Source organism: Corylus avellana, chromosome 6 (assembly GCF_965113065.1).
Source record: "Corylus avellana chromosome 6, dhCorAvel1.hap1.2, whole genome shotgun sequence".
Lineage (NCBI taxonomy): Eukaryota > Viridiplantae > Streptophyta > Magnoliopsida > Fagales > Betulaceae > Corylus > Corylus avellana.
In genome coordinates this window covers 23,802,850-23,818,730 of record NC_142495.1, presented here as the reverse complement: position 1 = coordinate 23,818,730, position 15,881 = coordinate 23,802,850, and the positions used below count along the sequence as shown (strand labels likewise).

The 15,881-nt window shown below is 32.9% G+C and overlaps 2 protein-coding genes across 6 annotated transcripts; both read left to right on the top strand.

The window, feature by feature from the left end:
- Positions 1-3,780: 3,780 nt before the first annotated feature.
- AGL6 (AGAMOUS-like 6) lies at positions 3,781-9,639 on the top strand. Its single transcript, XM_059602753.2, has 8 exons — positions 3,781-4,138; positions 7,429-7,504; positions 8,315-8,376; positions 8,539-8,638; positions 8,782-8,823; positions 8,996-9,037; positions 9,160-9,311; positions 9,386-9,639. Exons 1-8 carry the CDS (start codon positions 3,951-3,953, stop codon positions 9,489-9,491), a joined length of 768 nt encoding a protein of 255 aa, XP_059458736.2. The 5' UTR covers positions 3,781-3,950; the 3' UTR covers positions 9,492-9,639.
- Positions 9,640-10,602: 963 nt separating this feature from the next.
- Positions 10,603-15,240, top strand: LOC132187300 (putative fructokinase-7). Of its 5 annotated transcripts, none has more exons than XM_059601572.2 (7): positions 10,603-10,682; positions 11,595-11,836; positions 12,218-12,430; positions 13,517-13,714; positions 13,828-13,968; positions 14,199-14,315; positions 14,877-15,240. In XM_059601572.2, the coding sequence occupies exons 2-7, from the start codon at positions 11,696-11,698 to the stop codon at positions 15,021-15,023; spliced, it is 957 nt and encodes a 318-aa protein (XP_059457555.2). In that variant the 5' UTR covers positions 10,603-10,682; positions 11,595-11,695; the 3' UTR covers positions 15,024-15,240. The 5 variants fall into 5 exon arrangements, with proteins under 5 accessions (XP_059457555.2, XP_059457552.2, XP_059457551.2 ...); XM_059601569.2 differs by lacking the exon at positions 10,603-10,682 and adding an exon at positions 10,715-10,816; XM_059601568.2 differs by lacking the exon at positions 10,603-10,682 and adding an exon at positions 10,715-10,819.
- The last annotated feature ends 641 nt before the right edge of the window (positions 15,241-15,881 follow it).

The window sequence follows — 15,881 nt, the reverse complement described above, 5'->3', positions numbered from 1 at the left end:
TAGTTTTGATTTTTTCGATTAATAGGTGGTGTTAATTGTTGGTTACAAGTTTTTATGTTAAGATTTATCAACTTCCTTGTAACTATAGAATCAATAAAGAATATGCTTTATAAATGAAGAAAAAAAAAATCTGCCAACAGCTCCAATTCATATAGTAAATTAATATTTTTTATTGTTACCGTATTCTCGAGCAATTTTTCTGCTCATTTGACTTATTCTGGACTCTGAAAAAATTAATTGGAACTTCAGTAACAAATAGCCTTTTACCATATGTTGTCATGAATTTTTTAAAGGATGACTCTCTAATTTATTTAGCTTAATCATAGAGAATAACTAAGCTTTGAGCCTAATAATCCATGTCTCAGACTTTTACCCTCTTGATTATTATTATTCTGTGTTGTTGCATTTCAATCTTTTATCCCATGTGTTGGTTTCGCAATTTAAAAAATAATTATAAAAAAAACAATTATTCTTAATATTGCAATCAGCTCACACCAAATAATCACAATTTAAGCTCTTGTTTTGGATAAATAATAATACAAAGTGTATAATAGAATTTTTATAATACTAAGAATATAGAAAATAAATACCACCAATGACTTGAATATAGAATTTTTATAATACTAAGGCATGAATATCTCGCTCTCTTTTAAGAGCATTCACAATGAAAGAACCAAATGTTACTTTTATCTTATAAAAGGATAACCACAAATCAACTAGATAAACACAATAAATAAACCTACCTGATAAAATTTAAAATTCATTTAAAAAATCGGTTAATTGTCAGTTAACCGACAAAAAAAAATACCACATAACGAACCGATGTCGAAACAATATTTTTATTCTGCCTACCGATTGCTAGAATTCGGTTGTCGATCCGTAATAGCATTTTTCTATATAAAATGTCAAAAGAGAGGAATGGACAAAAGCAGTGGAAATTATAATTTCGGACGTCATCTTTCATATCTACCAATTGGATTTCTTGACGGAACAAAATTTGACCAAGGAATAGAAACGCGTGGAAAGAGGTGGTGACATTCAACCAATTATGAGTTGAAAGGTGGGTTTCATCAAGAAAAAGAGAAATCCAGAAAATTCAACGGTTTGGGCTAAAATAGATCGTTAATTAGTCTATTAAATTGGACTATATATTTTCATCAAAGTGGACTTATTAGAGTTTTCAGTTTTGAATTTGTCGATTGATTTAAATTTTAATTGCTACAAAATTATAGTTTGATGTATTTAAGGGTCACACCTGTTATCTGTGTGTTTTTTTTCAAGTGCGTTGTATTTACTCTTTTCAAGCTCTAATTGCATGTGTATTTTCAATGTCTATTGTGTTCTTGTGCCGAGTTATTTCTGCATCAAATTTTGGCATACGAAGTTTAGCTTCTAAGTCGAGTTCGGGCTTGTTTGCATGGGATTACGTTTGAGTAGCTTAAAAGTGCTTTTAATACTTAAAAAGTCCGTTTGAAGAAGTACTCGTTTGGTAAAATTAATTAAAAGTGCTTTTAACCGTCCAAAAAGCCTAAAAATTGTAAAAAAAAAAAAACACTTTTGTTAAAAGCTTAAAAATGAAGCTTTAGCCAAAAACTCATTTTAACTTAAAAGCTTTATTTCTCAAACGCAATCCCGAACAGGACATTACCCTTTTACAATGTTCATAGATGTCTTCATTAAGCCAAAGAAAATAATCACAATGACCAATCCCCAATTCGATTACAATCCTAATTTGGAAAAAAAAAAATCATTTTGCAGAAAACACAATTCGAAAAAACCCCAAATGCACAATAACACCCAATTCACAAAACCACATAAACCCCAATCCATATACCAACATACATTAACAAAATCTAAAATTAAAAGAAAGGATTAATCTCTACTTGGCCTGTATTTAGCACAACCAAAAAATTTTCTTCCAAAATTTTCTTTCGTCAATGAAGTCTTCATTGATTCTTTTATACCGCATACATTTTTTTGTGATCAAGTTTGGCTATGCTTACTAGAGAAGACGCACAATCGGTATAATTTCTTTAGCTTCGTCGACCACATCACTCGAGGACTTTGACATATCGTTGCAGCTCCAACAGCAAAGACAAGGATTCAAAAATGGAGACCTGGATTTGTTTTGCTACCATGCACATGGTTTTTAAAAGCCATATATGCACGCGGTTTTTAACAAAGGATGATGGAGATCACAAGGGCAAAATGAGTGGAATTTGATCCACCGCATTTCCATCCAAATAGACGGCCGAGTGTAACAAAGCGGCTTAACTGCAATATATTAGTAGTTTGATGTATCTAAGTGTCAAAGCTGCTAGTTTATGGGACAAAATAAAAAAGTCTAGCTGTTAATTGACTTGAAGGGACCAAATGATATATATTTTTTTCATTTAATTAAATAAGTCGGGTTATGATTGACCTATATATATATAGTTTTATACTTACGCTTTAATATGACCCAACCTTGAAACGCCACTCGATATTTGAGTCTAACAATTTTTGACATAATATGTGAACCTAATACGAAATTAGCGGGTTACGATTGATGAGTCTACCCCGTTTAATTAAACGAATTAGGTTATGATTAATCTATGAGAAAATTACACTTTACCCCTCCAAAGTTTGAGCTCATTTTCAATTTGACCTTTAATGTTTCAATTTTTACAATGTACTCCATCAAAGTTTCAAAATTTTTCAATGTGGCCCATCCGTTACCTCTAGGGGTGTAAATTCGGTCCCGTTTTTCAGTTATTGGCTAAAATCGGGAATCGAAACCGGGGTACCCAATTTTTCATTTTTGAAAACCGGAACCAGGTACTCGGTTAACCGGTTATACAATAACCAGCTGGTTCCCGTTGGTACCTGGTTATCCGAACCGGATAACCAGTTTTTTAATTTTTTTTAATTTTTTCATTTTGGGCTTATTTTAGGTATTTGGCCTAACTTTTGGGCTTAATTTAACCATTTTGTGCCCCATTTTAAAAAAGAAAAAACAATTCAAAAATATTAATAAAAATAATAAATTCAAAATATAGAAGTGATTTACGATTTTTGTGAACCCTATAGTAATATAATAATAATAAATATACTAAATTTGAAAATATATATATATACACACACACACACACATACCTGGTTACCCGGCTATAACCAGATATTTAAAGACCCCAAAACCGGCAACAGGAATCGGGCACCCCAGTTACGAGTTTTTCCCAACCGGTTTTCTGGTTTCCTAGTATTTTTTTACACCCCTAGTTACCCCTATCTGGCCACCCCCAATCTGACTAGATGGGGGACGTGGCCAAGCCACCCCCATGGCCAAAGGGCAGCCACCCCATTTTTTGTTTTTTTTTTTAAAAAATAAAAAATAAAATTGTAGGGACAATTTAGTATTTTTTATTATTTTTGTCATAAAAGATGACTGTGGCTAACGGATGTGCCACGTTGAAAAATTTTGAAACTTTGATGAAATGCATTATGAAATTAAAACATTGAAAATCAAATTAAAAATAATATCAAACTTTGAGAGTAAAGTGTATTTAACCCTTGGTCTATATAAGACTCAAATTTGACACAAAAACCAAAATTGCAACCCCTACTCTCTAATAAATCTAGCTAGCACCTCCACAAGGATTGGGAGCGTGAAGCTCACTAAAAAAAAAAGCGCGTGGGGGATGAGTGTTTTCATTACCTTAAAACAGGAGGCAACTCTTCTCTCACAGGCTAGCAAAAACTAAAATAGAAAAGAGAATAAGAGAAAAAAGGATTTCCATTTTGTGGTAAAAGAAGATCTCAGTGTCACATTATTCATTTCTCTTACAAACTCTCACTTCTCTCAGACTGGTCCCCTTATCACTACTTTTTCCATTTTTGTGTAAACTTCAAAGCAATACAAGTTTCGTTCTTCTTTGGGAGAGAAGTTGCAGACAGAGAGAAGGGTGAAGAGAATGGGGAGGGGGAGAGTTGAGCTGAAGAAGATAGAGAACAAGATCAACCGCCAAGTTACTTTCTCAAAGAGGAGGACTGGTTTGCTCAAGAAAGCTCATGAGCTTTCTGTGCTTTGTGATGCTGAGATTGCTCTCATCATTTTCTCTAACCATGGCAAGCTTTATCAGTTTGGAAGCGGCAACGCTGGGTAATTAATAATTAGCTTTCTCTTGCAATTTTTCTCAATCTTCATGCATTCATCAACTCTTTTTCGCTTATTGATTTCTGGGTTTCTCTTGGATTTTCCCTTTCTTTTGTTCAACATATTTCCTTGTCATTTTGGTTGACACATTTTTGATAGTACTCTAAATCCTGTTTCATTCAGCAATGTTTTGTTGTTTTTTTTAAAGATTGTTTTAGATTTCTTGTCCTCGTTTCTATATATATTTTTTAGATTTTTTTATGCGTTTCTCTTCCATTAATTACCTATGTCGAAACAAACTTGTTTTCCGGCTTGTTCTTGCTTTCTCTCTCTAACCTTCCTGCACAGGGTTCATGACTTGCAGAGATTATCAGCTCTTTTCCAATCACAGATCGACACGTTTCACCCTTCTTTCAGACCCTCACTTTCTGTGTGTTTGTTTTTCATGGAGTTTTTGATGGAATAGTAGAAGCTTTTCCTTTCTTTCATATGAAATATCCTCATATGATTCAACTACTGACAAGGAAACTCTCTCTTTGGACCTCTGTGTAAGATCTAGGGTTTTCCATGTCTCTTTCTCTCTCTCTCTCTCTCTTCCGAAAGGTTAAAGCTTTGTCGCTGGGTGGCAAATCAAATGGATTTCCCAGTGTCCAATGAATGCCAATTTGTCTTCATACCTTTTGATCCTTTGATCCTTTGGTTTTACCATGATTGATCATTCTCAGCTCTTTTGAGTTTTTTTGCTCTCTCTCTCTCTCTCTCTCTCTCCAAATGATTTAACAGTTGTAAATCAAGAACATCCTAATTTTTGGGGTTTATTTAGCGATTTCTAATTTTCTCGCTAAATCTGGGAATATAGATATTACTTACAAAAGAAAGAAAAGGTATAGAAATTGAATTTTCTCATTATATATCTAATTTCTCACATCTTTTAGTTTCTTTAACCTCCTTCTCTCTCTCTCTCTCTCTCTCTCTCTCTAGTTATTGTGATGATCTACCTAATTCTTCATTAGAATTTAGAAAAGATTAGCAAAGGGTGACGGAGTCATGGTGAAGTCATCATAGTTTTAGGAGACTACGTTTCGTCTATAGCTTCACTCAAATCTTACCTTAAATTTCTATGTCGTGAGTACTGAAGTTCAGGTTCTTAGCAAAAATTGGTGCTAATATTTTGTCCAGATGTTGGTCTGAGTACTCTATGTTCCATACTGATGTATGCTACATCAGCTTCACAGCTCCCATTAAGTTTCCTTTCTTTTTCTTTTTTGGTGAAAAAATCTCTCTCTCTCTCTCTCTCTCAATATTAACCTTTCAGTGAAGATGAGACCGGCCAGCTGCTAGCTATTAAGCCTATTATAGCACCAAAAAGGCTTTGCATGTTTCGTTTCTTGGTTACTATTTTGTTTCATATTTTTTACCTGCTTCCTTCCCATCATTAAGGTTGTTCTAGTGAAAAATGTATAATATTTGGTTTGGATTTTCCAAAATTGATTTTTAAGGAAAGAAGGAAAAAGTATTCTTTTTTTCTTTTCTGAAGATTATATAACAAGGAAAAAATTTTGCCGGTCTATCCGTTTTTTTCTTTTCTGAAGATTATATAACAAAGAAAAAGTTTTGCCGGTCTATCCATTAATTTATCCCCAAAAAAAAGAAAAATCCTCATTTAATTTGAGGTAAATTATCACCATTGAAAAGAATATATATGATCAGGCATTTTTTTTTAATTAAAAAAAAAAAGAAAAAGAAAATGTTCTTGAATATATATATATATATATATATATATATATATAAGCTGAATCACCCTTAGAAGTGCTTTAATATTGCAACATGTGGCGTGATCCCTTTTTATTTTAATGCTAAACCCGTTTTTTAAGGCATAATTTGTGAACCGATTTTTTAAGAGTGAACCGGTTTATTGTATAACTTATACATTTATACAATGTTCTGTGTATGATTGTGTGTTATTATAGTGAGTAATATATTGGTGTATAACATTTAGTATGTCTTTTTATTTAAAAGGGCGTGATAGTTTATTTATTTATTTATTTTTTTACAACCTATGATGAAAAGTTCGATAGAGATGTGTTTAAATTTTGAAATTAAACTATAACAAAGAATCTCGTGCATATTTTTTTCTACAACCAAAGTACTTTTTCGAATGTTCATAATTTTGAGTTTTATTTGTGTTGAAATCTAAAATCTAATAAGTATTACACCAATAATATTAGAGATTCTTTCTAATTTTATATTAATATTTTGATTAAGCAAAATTTAAGTTTTCCTCTTGCAATTATGAAAATTAAATTTCATAATACTTATTTAAAGTACGATTATAATATTTTTAAATTTTATAATTAAATTGTAATGAAGAATCTCGCGCATTACGCGGGTTATAAGCTAGTTAATGATAATAGACAATACACCTTGTATATGTAGTTGGAAATAGACGAAACACCTTTGTATAATAGAAGATATTATTTCTTTTGTTCCCGAAGGGGAGGTATCTCAATCGGTTGAAAATTACTTCTTATAAAACAAAGTTCATTAGTTTAAATCTCTCTTACCCCTTTCACTCTGCTTGTGTGGACATACCAAAAAAAAAAGTAGATTTTTATTTTGATTTTGGTGATAAAAAATTAGGGCATTAGAAAATATAGAATGTTGAGGAAAAAAAAAAAACTTCTATATGACAAAACTGACATTACAGTAAGAGTACTATTAATGCTATACGACTGCCATATAACTTAATAATGTAGCTATGCATGAAAATCAGCTCCTAGCTAGGTCAGGTCTTACAAAAAAAATAAAAAATAAAAATAAAAATTTAAAAGACGATCTAGTAAAAGTCAGCTTGCTGTTTCCAAAATAGTAACAGTGGTATATCTATATAAGGCCCTTTTCGTTTTCTTGTTTCTTAATGAATGTTAAAATATTAATTAAATGAATAAATTTACTATTTTCTATAAGTTTAAACTTTTGAGATAAATAGTAATTAATTTAACATGGTATCTGAGTTCGAACGTTGTTTCCATCATTTATCTCCTATTTCAATTAAATATTTTATATATTGGGTTCATACTTTTAAGGGGGACTTTAGACCTATATACCATAATTTTATCCCCCAAAGTTGTTGTAGCTTTTAAGCATTAAGAACGTTAATTAAATAATTAAATTTATCATTTCTGATAAGTTTAATTAAAGCGGTGATTTAACCATTAATGTTGTTACGGGTAAGGCTCTAAGCAAACCCTTGTTCTGACACAGGTTGCCAGTTACCTAGTATTTGATTTTTGCAGAATAAACAAAACACTAGAGCGATACCAGGGTTGTTGCTTCAATCCTCAGGACAACAGCATTGAACGTGAAACACAGGTTTGTGACGAAAATTCTCTCTTCAACTTATATTAATTGTTCTTAGTTTATTAAATCTTTTCTATGATCTTGTAAATATTTATTGTTTATAAAAGAAAAAAAAAAAAAAAAAAAAAAGTCAAAACTAAACTAAACTTTGCTCTTTGATCCTTATATTATTTTCTCTTTATTTTTATTTGGGTAAAGTCCACTTAACCCCTCAAACTACCACTCCAATGACAATCTACCCCCCAAACTATCAATTACGACAATTTACCCTCGAAACTACAAAAACAATGACAAGTACCCCACAATGCTAACAAAATGACGAAATTACCCCTATAGAATTTTTCATAAGACAAAAATACCCTTAAAATTTTGAAAAGAAATTTTTTTAGTATTTTTGTTTTTATTTTAGTAAGGGTAATTTTGTCATTTTGTTAAAATTGGGGGTACATTATCATTGTTTTGTGAGAATTAAACAACCAAAATGAAATTAACAAATTGGGGTTGAAGGGTTTGTCCATTTAATTAAATGGGTCAAGTTATAATTGAACTATATAATCTTATACCATATATATTTTGACACGAATCTAACACGTGAACACAAATTTTCATCCCTAATTCGGTTTAATATTTAAACCCTATCCGATCTAGATTTCCTTACATTTGGATGTAGGCGACAGCACTTATACTTGGAGACTTACAAAATTATACACTAGTACTAGGCATTTAGAGTTGGGGCTTATTGTTGTTTATTCTCTATCAAATCAAATACGTAAGATTTTCTTTTCTTTATGCATTATTTTATATTTTTGTTTGTTAATGCAGAAATGGTACCAGGAGATATCAAAACTAGAGGTTAAATATGAATCTCTTCAGCGAACTCAAAGGTTAATGCCATTCTAATTACATGTGAATATATCTTCATCACTAGAATCTTAACCTTTAATTTTGTGGGTTCAATTTGGATTTTCAACAAATCTGTTGACAGTCCTGATCATAATTACAAGCACCACCCTGCTAACATTTGATTTTCTGTACTGCTTTGAAAGGCATTTGCTTGGAGAAGATCTTGGACCATTGAGTGTGAAAGAGTTGCAAAACCTTGAGAAACAGCTTGAAGGATCTCTGCAAATTGCTAGGCAAAGGAAGGTAATTAAATATCTTTAGTTAAATTCTTGACTTTTGTGGCATTAATTTTCTTTTAGTGATTGCAATATTGGTGGACACAAGATAAAGAAAAAGTTGAGTACGTAGGAGGTTTTTCAAAACATGTCTTTTGTTCTTAATTGCAGACACAAGTTATGATAGAACAAATGGAAGATCTCCGCAGAAAGGTAATTACTAAGCAAAGTCGATAATTTTCTTCAAATGATTGATAAGAATAATGAGGATTATCTTATTTGAAGAATAGGGTTTTCACTAATCTTACCCATATATAGTAGAAAGAAACTTGCCCTAACATTCAATATTTTTTCTATTATTGGGGGTTCTCATTCAATTTGGCAGGAGAGGCACCTTGGAGACCTCAATCAGCAGCTAAAGACCAAGGTCATATATACTTCAACTCTATCATCCCTTTGTTTGTTGCATAAATTATATATAAGGAAACTTCACTTAATTAATTACATGCACCCTTCAAAGTAAAAGTGATTTTGTAATCTATGTTTCAGCTTGAGGCAGAAGGATACACTCTCAAGGCAATCCAAAACTTATGGATCTCTAGTTCTGCAGCTGGGAATAACCACTTTCATCATCAGCATGTGCATCCTTCTCAAACCAACCCCATGGAGTACCATCCTCATGAGCCTATCTTACAAATAGGGTATATTTACTTTCTTTTCGTTTCAAATACATACATACATACATGCATGCATGCATCTGATGATGTTTGAACAGGTACAATCACTATGATCCATCTGAGGGATCGTCTGCTGCAAAGAGCATGGCTGGTGGGGATAACTTCATTCCAGGATGGGCTCTTTCAACACCCTTTAAGTTTTAGAAGTATAATTTGATCAAATAATTGTCCTGGTAATGGTGGCTTTTTGTATTGGGATTTGCATTGTTACAAAAGTCTACCTGCCATCCCTCTAATGGGGATTAGCGTACACTAATCAGCATGACTGTAAACATCGATCATGAGTGTGGGCCGCGCGCACTCTTTTGAGATTCAGTGTTCTATTAATTGCTAGTAGTAGTACGTAGCAAATGATCTACATAAAATGTTTTCTATTCTTCTCTTTCTTAAAGTTTTTTTATATACCCATATGCATATTTCTAGTAAACATTTAATTTAAAATATTTTTAAATTAAAGAAACATCATCTATGATATAAAATTACAATAAAAGAACAATAGAACTTGATTTATCAAAGACTTTCAGCTTCAATTCACTTTATAATCAGATCATTTTATACTCTCAAGTCTCAACCGACACAAGCAAAAACAAATTTTCTTAATAATTAGTAATCATTGACCAATTATACAACGTACGTAACAATTGACTAGCTAGCTAGTAGCATTTTATATAATTAGTATTAATTTATTGACAAAAAATTAATTTTTTTCCAAACAATTTTATTATTCAACAAAAACATAAAATTTCTAGTTTTTTTTTTTTTTTTTTTTTTTCTTTTTTAACATATCCGTACAAAGTAAAGGAAAGGAAAAGAAATTTGAACTAAAGACCTCCATTTCATGAGACGTGATCTTCAATCAATTAAGCTATCACTTGAAGAGGGTGGCACATCACTCTTGATCGATCTACACTCTACAATCTACTTAAATTTATGGTCTCAGGCCTAGAAATATATCGAGCTGGCTTATCATGGATCTCTCCTACTACATCCACCGTATCTTATTATTTTTCCATCAATAAAACGTAAGATATTTGTGTGTGCCTCATAAAATATGAAAAATGTCAGTGTCTAGACCCACTTAATGATGTGGAAATATAATAAGATTGTAATATGTTGAAAAATAAAAATAAAAAAGGAATACGATTGTAATCCCATAAACTTTGGAGCGAGACGAAAAGAATCGGCCAGAAGAATAGCTTCAAGAATCGAAATTCCAAACGAACATCAGAAATATAAGAGAGATATTATTTGTTTTCTCCACAGTATTCTGCGGCGTACGAGGAAACTGACAACAAATTGTTGATGATGTATAAAGTGAAACATGGGGCACTAAAGGTATTACTCGTTGTCTCCCATAATCTCATTCAAGTAATTGTAGTACTACGTTATATACTTGTTTTTTTGCTAAAAGATGTCAGCTTGCTGCTTTCCTGTGAAACGTGAGAAGTCCCGTAACAGTTCCTCTAATGGTGGTATCCAGCTGTTTCCTTTGATTTTCATTCATGTCAATCTAAATTCTTGAACTAGATTGATGGTCATTCTTGGGTTTGAATCAGTTTTGGTTCACAAGTGAATATCTTACATTTTTCCCCCAGTTTTTTTTTTTTTCTTTTTCTTTTTACTCTTGCCCATTTTTTTGATTCCTTGGTAAAATGAGGTAACCTTGATGAACTTTATTGGGCTTCCATCAGTATTCGTTAGCAATTGTATAGGTTTTTGTTTTATTTTCACTTTACCCATTTCGATTCTTGAGCTAAATGGTTAATCTTGATGGACCTTGTTAGGCAGTTTTAGTTCACAATTTTTTTTTATGTTTCTTGAGTTTGGTTTGAACCCATTATGATTCTTCAGCTAAATGGTTAATCTTGATGGACTTTGTTAGTTTTGAATCAGTTTTAGTTCACAATTTTTTATGTGGGTAAATGAACTTATCTAAGAATAAGTTTTAAACCATTCTGTTCAAAATTCTAGGTGGGTAAATTTTCAGGATTCTTAATTATACCCTTATATTCGACTGGGATCTTGTCTATAATTATTCTGATAAATGGTTTCTGGGCTTTGATTCATTCATTTAAATTTGATATCTCAATTAGGTCTCTTATCAACTTTCCTTTATAAATTTATCAGTTTTAGATCTCAATTAAATGTCATCTCATTCATATCTATTTGCAATCTCATATTAATATCGGTATTTAGAACCATTTTCTATTCATCCCTTGTTCATCTACAACAATTTGTCTCGTGTAGGTTCATCTAAAGTTTCTTCAAAGGTTTCATCGAAACCGCAACCTGTTGATAAAAATGAAGGGGCTCAGGAGAGAAAACCGCGGATTGTTTGTTTTGGGGAGATGTTGATTGATTTTGTGCCAACTGTTTCTGGAGTCTCCCTAGCAGAAGCAGTTGGTTTTAAGAAAGCTGCCGGTGGAGCTCCTGCTAACGTTGCTGTTCAGATAGCAAGGCTAGGAGGCTCAGCAGCTTTTATTGGCAAGGTGCATTTTAAGTTTCCATGGCTTTTTGATTCCTTGTTGGCTAGTTTCTAGCTTAATCCTCATCATTTAAAGATCTTTTCATTGAGTATTATGTGCTGATATATATTATGTCTGATACCTACTTCAAAATTTTGTGAAGACTTCAACCTAAGTTCTTACTAATCAGGACTCTGTATCTTGATTTTTTATTATACTCCAAGACTCGTGTTTGTGTACAGAGACCACATTTAAACAATTTGGCTCATATTGGCATCATTTTCTTCCAATTGTTCATCCATAATAATTACATTGACATATTATAGCTTTGTACTCTTTTCTGCATTTCAGCACTTTATTTAAATCAATTTTTTCACCACGGATTCTCCACTATCTGCATCACAGGTAGGTCAAGATGAGTTTGGCTTCATGTTGGCTGACATTCTGAATCAAAATAATGTTGACAATTCTGGCATGCGTTTTGACCCACATGCAAGGACGGCACTAGCATTTGTTACTCTGAAAAATGATGGTGAGCGTGAATTCATGTTCTATCGCAACCCAAGTGCTGATATGCTTCTTCGCGAAGACGAAGTTGAAGGAAACTTAATTAAGGAGGTATAACACCTATACCAGCATTCTACTTAAAAGTATGTAGAATGAAAATGGCTTGCATTATCACTTCTTTCATTTGGATGTTTAGTTTTTTTTTTTTTTTTTTTTTTGTTTGCCATTACTAGGTAGCAGCATAGTGGTAAAGGCATCAATTGAGTAGGAAGTGAGGTCTTGATTCAACTCTTACGATCAATTTGGAACAAAGTATAGTGTCTTTTACTGGCAATACTTTTCTTATATATTAAACTTTTAAAAGTATTTTTGGATGACAAGAAAAACATGTTAAGAAAATATAGTAGGCTTGCACATAATATAGATGTTCATCTTCTTTTTTGGATAGGTAAGCTTTATTATAACTGTTAAGAAAATATAGTGTTTCCAAAATTCATAATCTTTTCATTCATATAACAGTATTTAAAGGAGTAAATGAAATGTTTTAAATTTAGGACATCTCATATGGACACCTCACTACCTTCTAGAATAGGGACACTTGTCCCTTTCTGTCTAACAAAATCAAAACCAAAGAATACTACAGAAGCACAGGGGAAGCAAAGCAAACAATTCCCTAACCCCTCAACTTATGACAACCAAGAAACTATCCAGCTACAAAAACATCCAACCAAGGCCAGCAACACAAACAAAACCAACAACCCAACAGAACAAAACAGGGAAGAAACTGCCAACGCTAAACAACAACCCAAGATCCTTAGCTACCAAGCATATCAACAAACTAGTCATTTGCAAAATAACATTGTTCAACTTCAAAATGACTTGTTTGGAACTTTTCAATACTGTCTTCTTTCAATTACTCCATCAAATGGATTTGCTGAGGTTATTAAACCCGAACATATTCCTTACTCTCAGATAGAAAACGGTTGTTAAATGTTCGGTAAAGAACCTCTTTTTTTTTTTTTTTTTTTTTTTTCTAGAAGTTGCTTAAATTCCAGGTCTGATGATTATCCTGGACGATTTTTTTTTTTTTTTTTTTTAATTTTATTTTATTTATAATCTGAAAATTGGTATGGAACATCCTTATGATAACTTGCAGCTGATATGAAAATTGTTTCTTTCTGATAATCTTTGATGCAGGCAAGCATATTTCATTATGGATCAATTAGTTTGATTGAGGAACCTTGTAGGTCTGCTCATTTTGCTGCCATGGACATAGCTAAGAAGTCTGGTTGTATTCTATCTTATGACCCAAATTTGAGGCTGCCACTCTGGCCATCTGCAGAGGCTGCTCGAAAAGGAATTATGAGCATATGGAACCAATCTGACATTATAAAGGTACATATTTCAACATTTGGTCACTAGTTTTTGATGTCTTATATTAAATTAAATTCTCATCTTACAAGTACGTGCGTGCATATGCACTGTGGAATTATTTGGGGAAAATGCAGATAAATGAGGAAGAAACTGCATTCTTGACTGGAGGTGATGATCCTTATGATGATGATGTGGTAGTAAAGAAGCTTTTCCACCCAAACCTTATGCTTTTGCTTGTAACTGAAGGGGTAGAAGGCTGCAGATATTATACAAAGGTCAGCATCCAGATTTTAGGTTAACAACGATTATAAATCTTTTGTGTTCTCTTTCTAATAATCAAGTCTCTCTAAGCCTTCAGCATCTTTTATGTGCTTTACAAGACCATGTGATGTAAGATTAGATCCTAATTGATGCAATATGTTGCCATATTAATCAAACAGATTGCTAGCTTGTACCTTTGCTTTTCCATCTCAACAGGAGTGATTTCCTTTTTACCGTTGTGCAGGAATTCAAGGGCAAGGTTGCTGGTTTTAAAGCTGATGCTATCGATACAACTGGTGCAGGAGATTCTTTTGTCGGTGGGATATTGAACATTTTGGCTTCAGATCCAAATCTGTTTAAGGTACAATTCAATGTCTTTGGATTTTGAGTAATATAACATGTCTACTGTTTGTTTCCTTTTTGAGAATAACTTCAATTAGGTTGTAGTGTAAACTGGGTATTTTGCACGCCTTTAATAGGAAGTAGACACATCAACTTAAAACACCAAAAAATAATATAATCCTTCACACCAAATAATTTTCATTCTCTTAACAAAATACTTCATAGACAAAATACCTATTAATAAAATCATCGGAGCCACCGTCTTGGTTGGTTTTGGTGACTTCGGTGTTAAAGGCTCGGAGGTGGGTGAGAGGGTTCGGTGATGGGTGTTGAGTTAGAACGAATAGAAAAGTCCATGGAACTGATTTGAATTAAAGATGCAGTGTTTTCATCTCTATTGTATTTAGTGTTTTTAGCTGATGCGTTAAATTTCTATTGAATGCTGTAAAATTAATAGGGTTTTACACAACATCCGGATAGAAAGGGCTCTCTTCATTTTTTTTTTACAAGATTTATCTCTCTCTCTCTCTCTCTCTTTCTCACACACACAAACATAATTTCTTTGGTTTTTCTTCTGCAGGATGAAAAGCTGTTGAGGGAGGCTCTTCTGTTTGCAAATGTCTGCGGTGGTATCACAGTGACAAAGAGAGGAGCTATACCTGCACTGCCCTATAAAGAAGCCGTTCTCCAAACTATATCAAAAAGTCTGAACTCGATTCAACATTGAGGAACGTGTAGGTTCTCAAGACGCAATCATTTGATCTTTTAGTTGTTTTGTATATATTTATTTGGTAATAATTCTTCAGACCAGGAAAAACAACCAAATAAAAAAATTAATAACATTAGTAGTCCCTTGAAGTTTGCTGGTACTGCCTTTGTGAAAGAGAGAGAGAGAGAGAGAGATCGGATTGATCTGATGATTGGCTAATATTGTTTTGTACCCATTGCATGACTTAAAGTCTTTAGCTTGGATGATGTGTATGTTTATTAGAGTGTTTGTGAAAAAAAATGCTTGTTTACAATAATCCAGGATAAATTAAAAACTAAAGATTGCACATGCTACATGATTTTAAATAGCTAGATCTACTGCATTCCCGTATCCATCTCTTACCACCCGCCTCTCTACTCTTCGACTAACTCTACTTCTAAGCGTGCTCTCTTCACCCTCCGACTAACTCTACTTCTGAGCGTGCTCCCCCTACACCGTTGTGGTGCACGTGAATTGCACGCGCCGACGCTCCTTTTGTTATTATGCGGCAAATCTTAGTGTCCTCTAACTATTCGCCTTCCTCCTTATCACATATGAAGACCTCTAGATCCATATTACGACCACTCTATATACTATCCATAATTTATTTTTCTTTCAACTCTTGTAGGGAATCTCTTTTCTGATAGTTCAATTTTTTTTCAAGTACTCTCAGTTCCTTCAAAATTATCCTTATCATATTCTTTAACAGAAACCAAGAAGAATATGAGTGCTTTCAGCCGCACTCACAATTACACACATAGGACTGTTAGAACCAGTTCCACCGGCAGCATTCCCTCTCACTTGCTCCATCATGAGGATCACCTATGGGCTTTTGAT

Excerpts from the sequence above, each read along its gene's own strand:
- AGL6 (XM_059602753.2), top strand. The coding sequence starts at position 3,951 with ATGGGGAGGGGGAGAGTTGAGCTGAAGAAGATAGAGAACAAGATCAAC. Across the intron at positions 8,639-8,781 it reads AAATTGCTAGGCAAAGGAAG|ACACAAGTTATGATAGAACA; the intron begins GTAATTAAATAT and ends TCTTAATTGCAG. Across the intron at positions 9,038-9,159 it reads ATCAGCAGCTAAAGACCAAG|CTTGAGGCAGAAGGATACAC; the intron begins GTCATATATACT and ends TCTATGTTTCAG.
- LOC132187300 (XM_059601568.2), top strand. The coding sequence starts at position 10,759 with ATGTCAGCTTGCTGCTTTCCTGTGAAACGTGAGAAGTCCCGTAACAGT. Across the intron at positions 13,715-13,827 it reads ACCAATCTGACATTATAAAG|ATAAATGAGGAAGAAACTGC; the intron begins GTACATATTTCA and ends GGGAAAATGCAG. Across the intron at positions 13,969-14,198 it reads GCTGCAGATATTATACAAAG|GAATTCAAGGGCAAGGTTGC; the intron begins GTCAGCATCCAG and ends ACCGTTGTGCAG.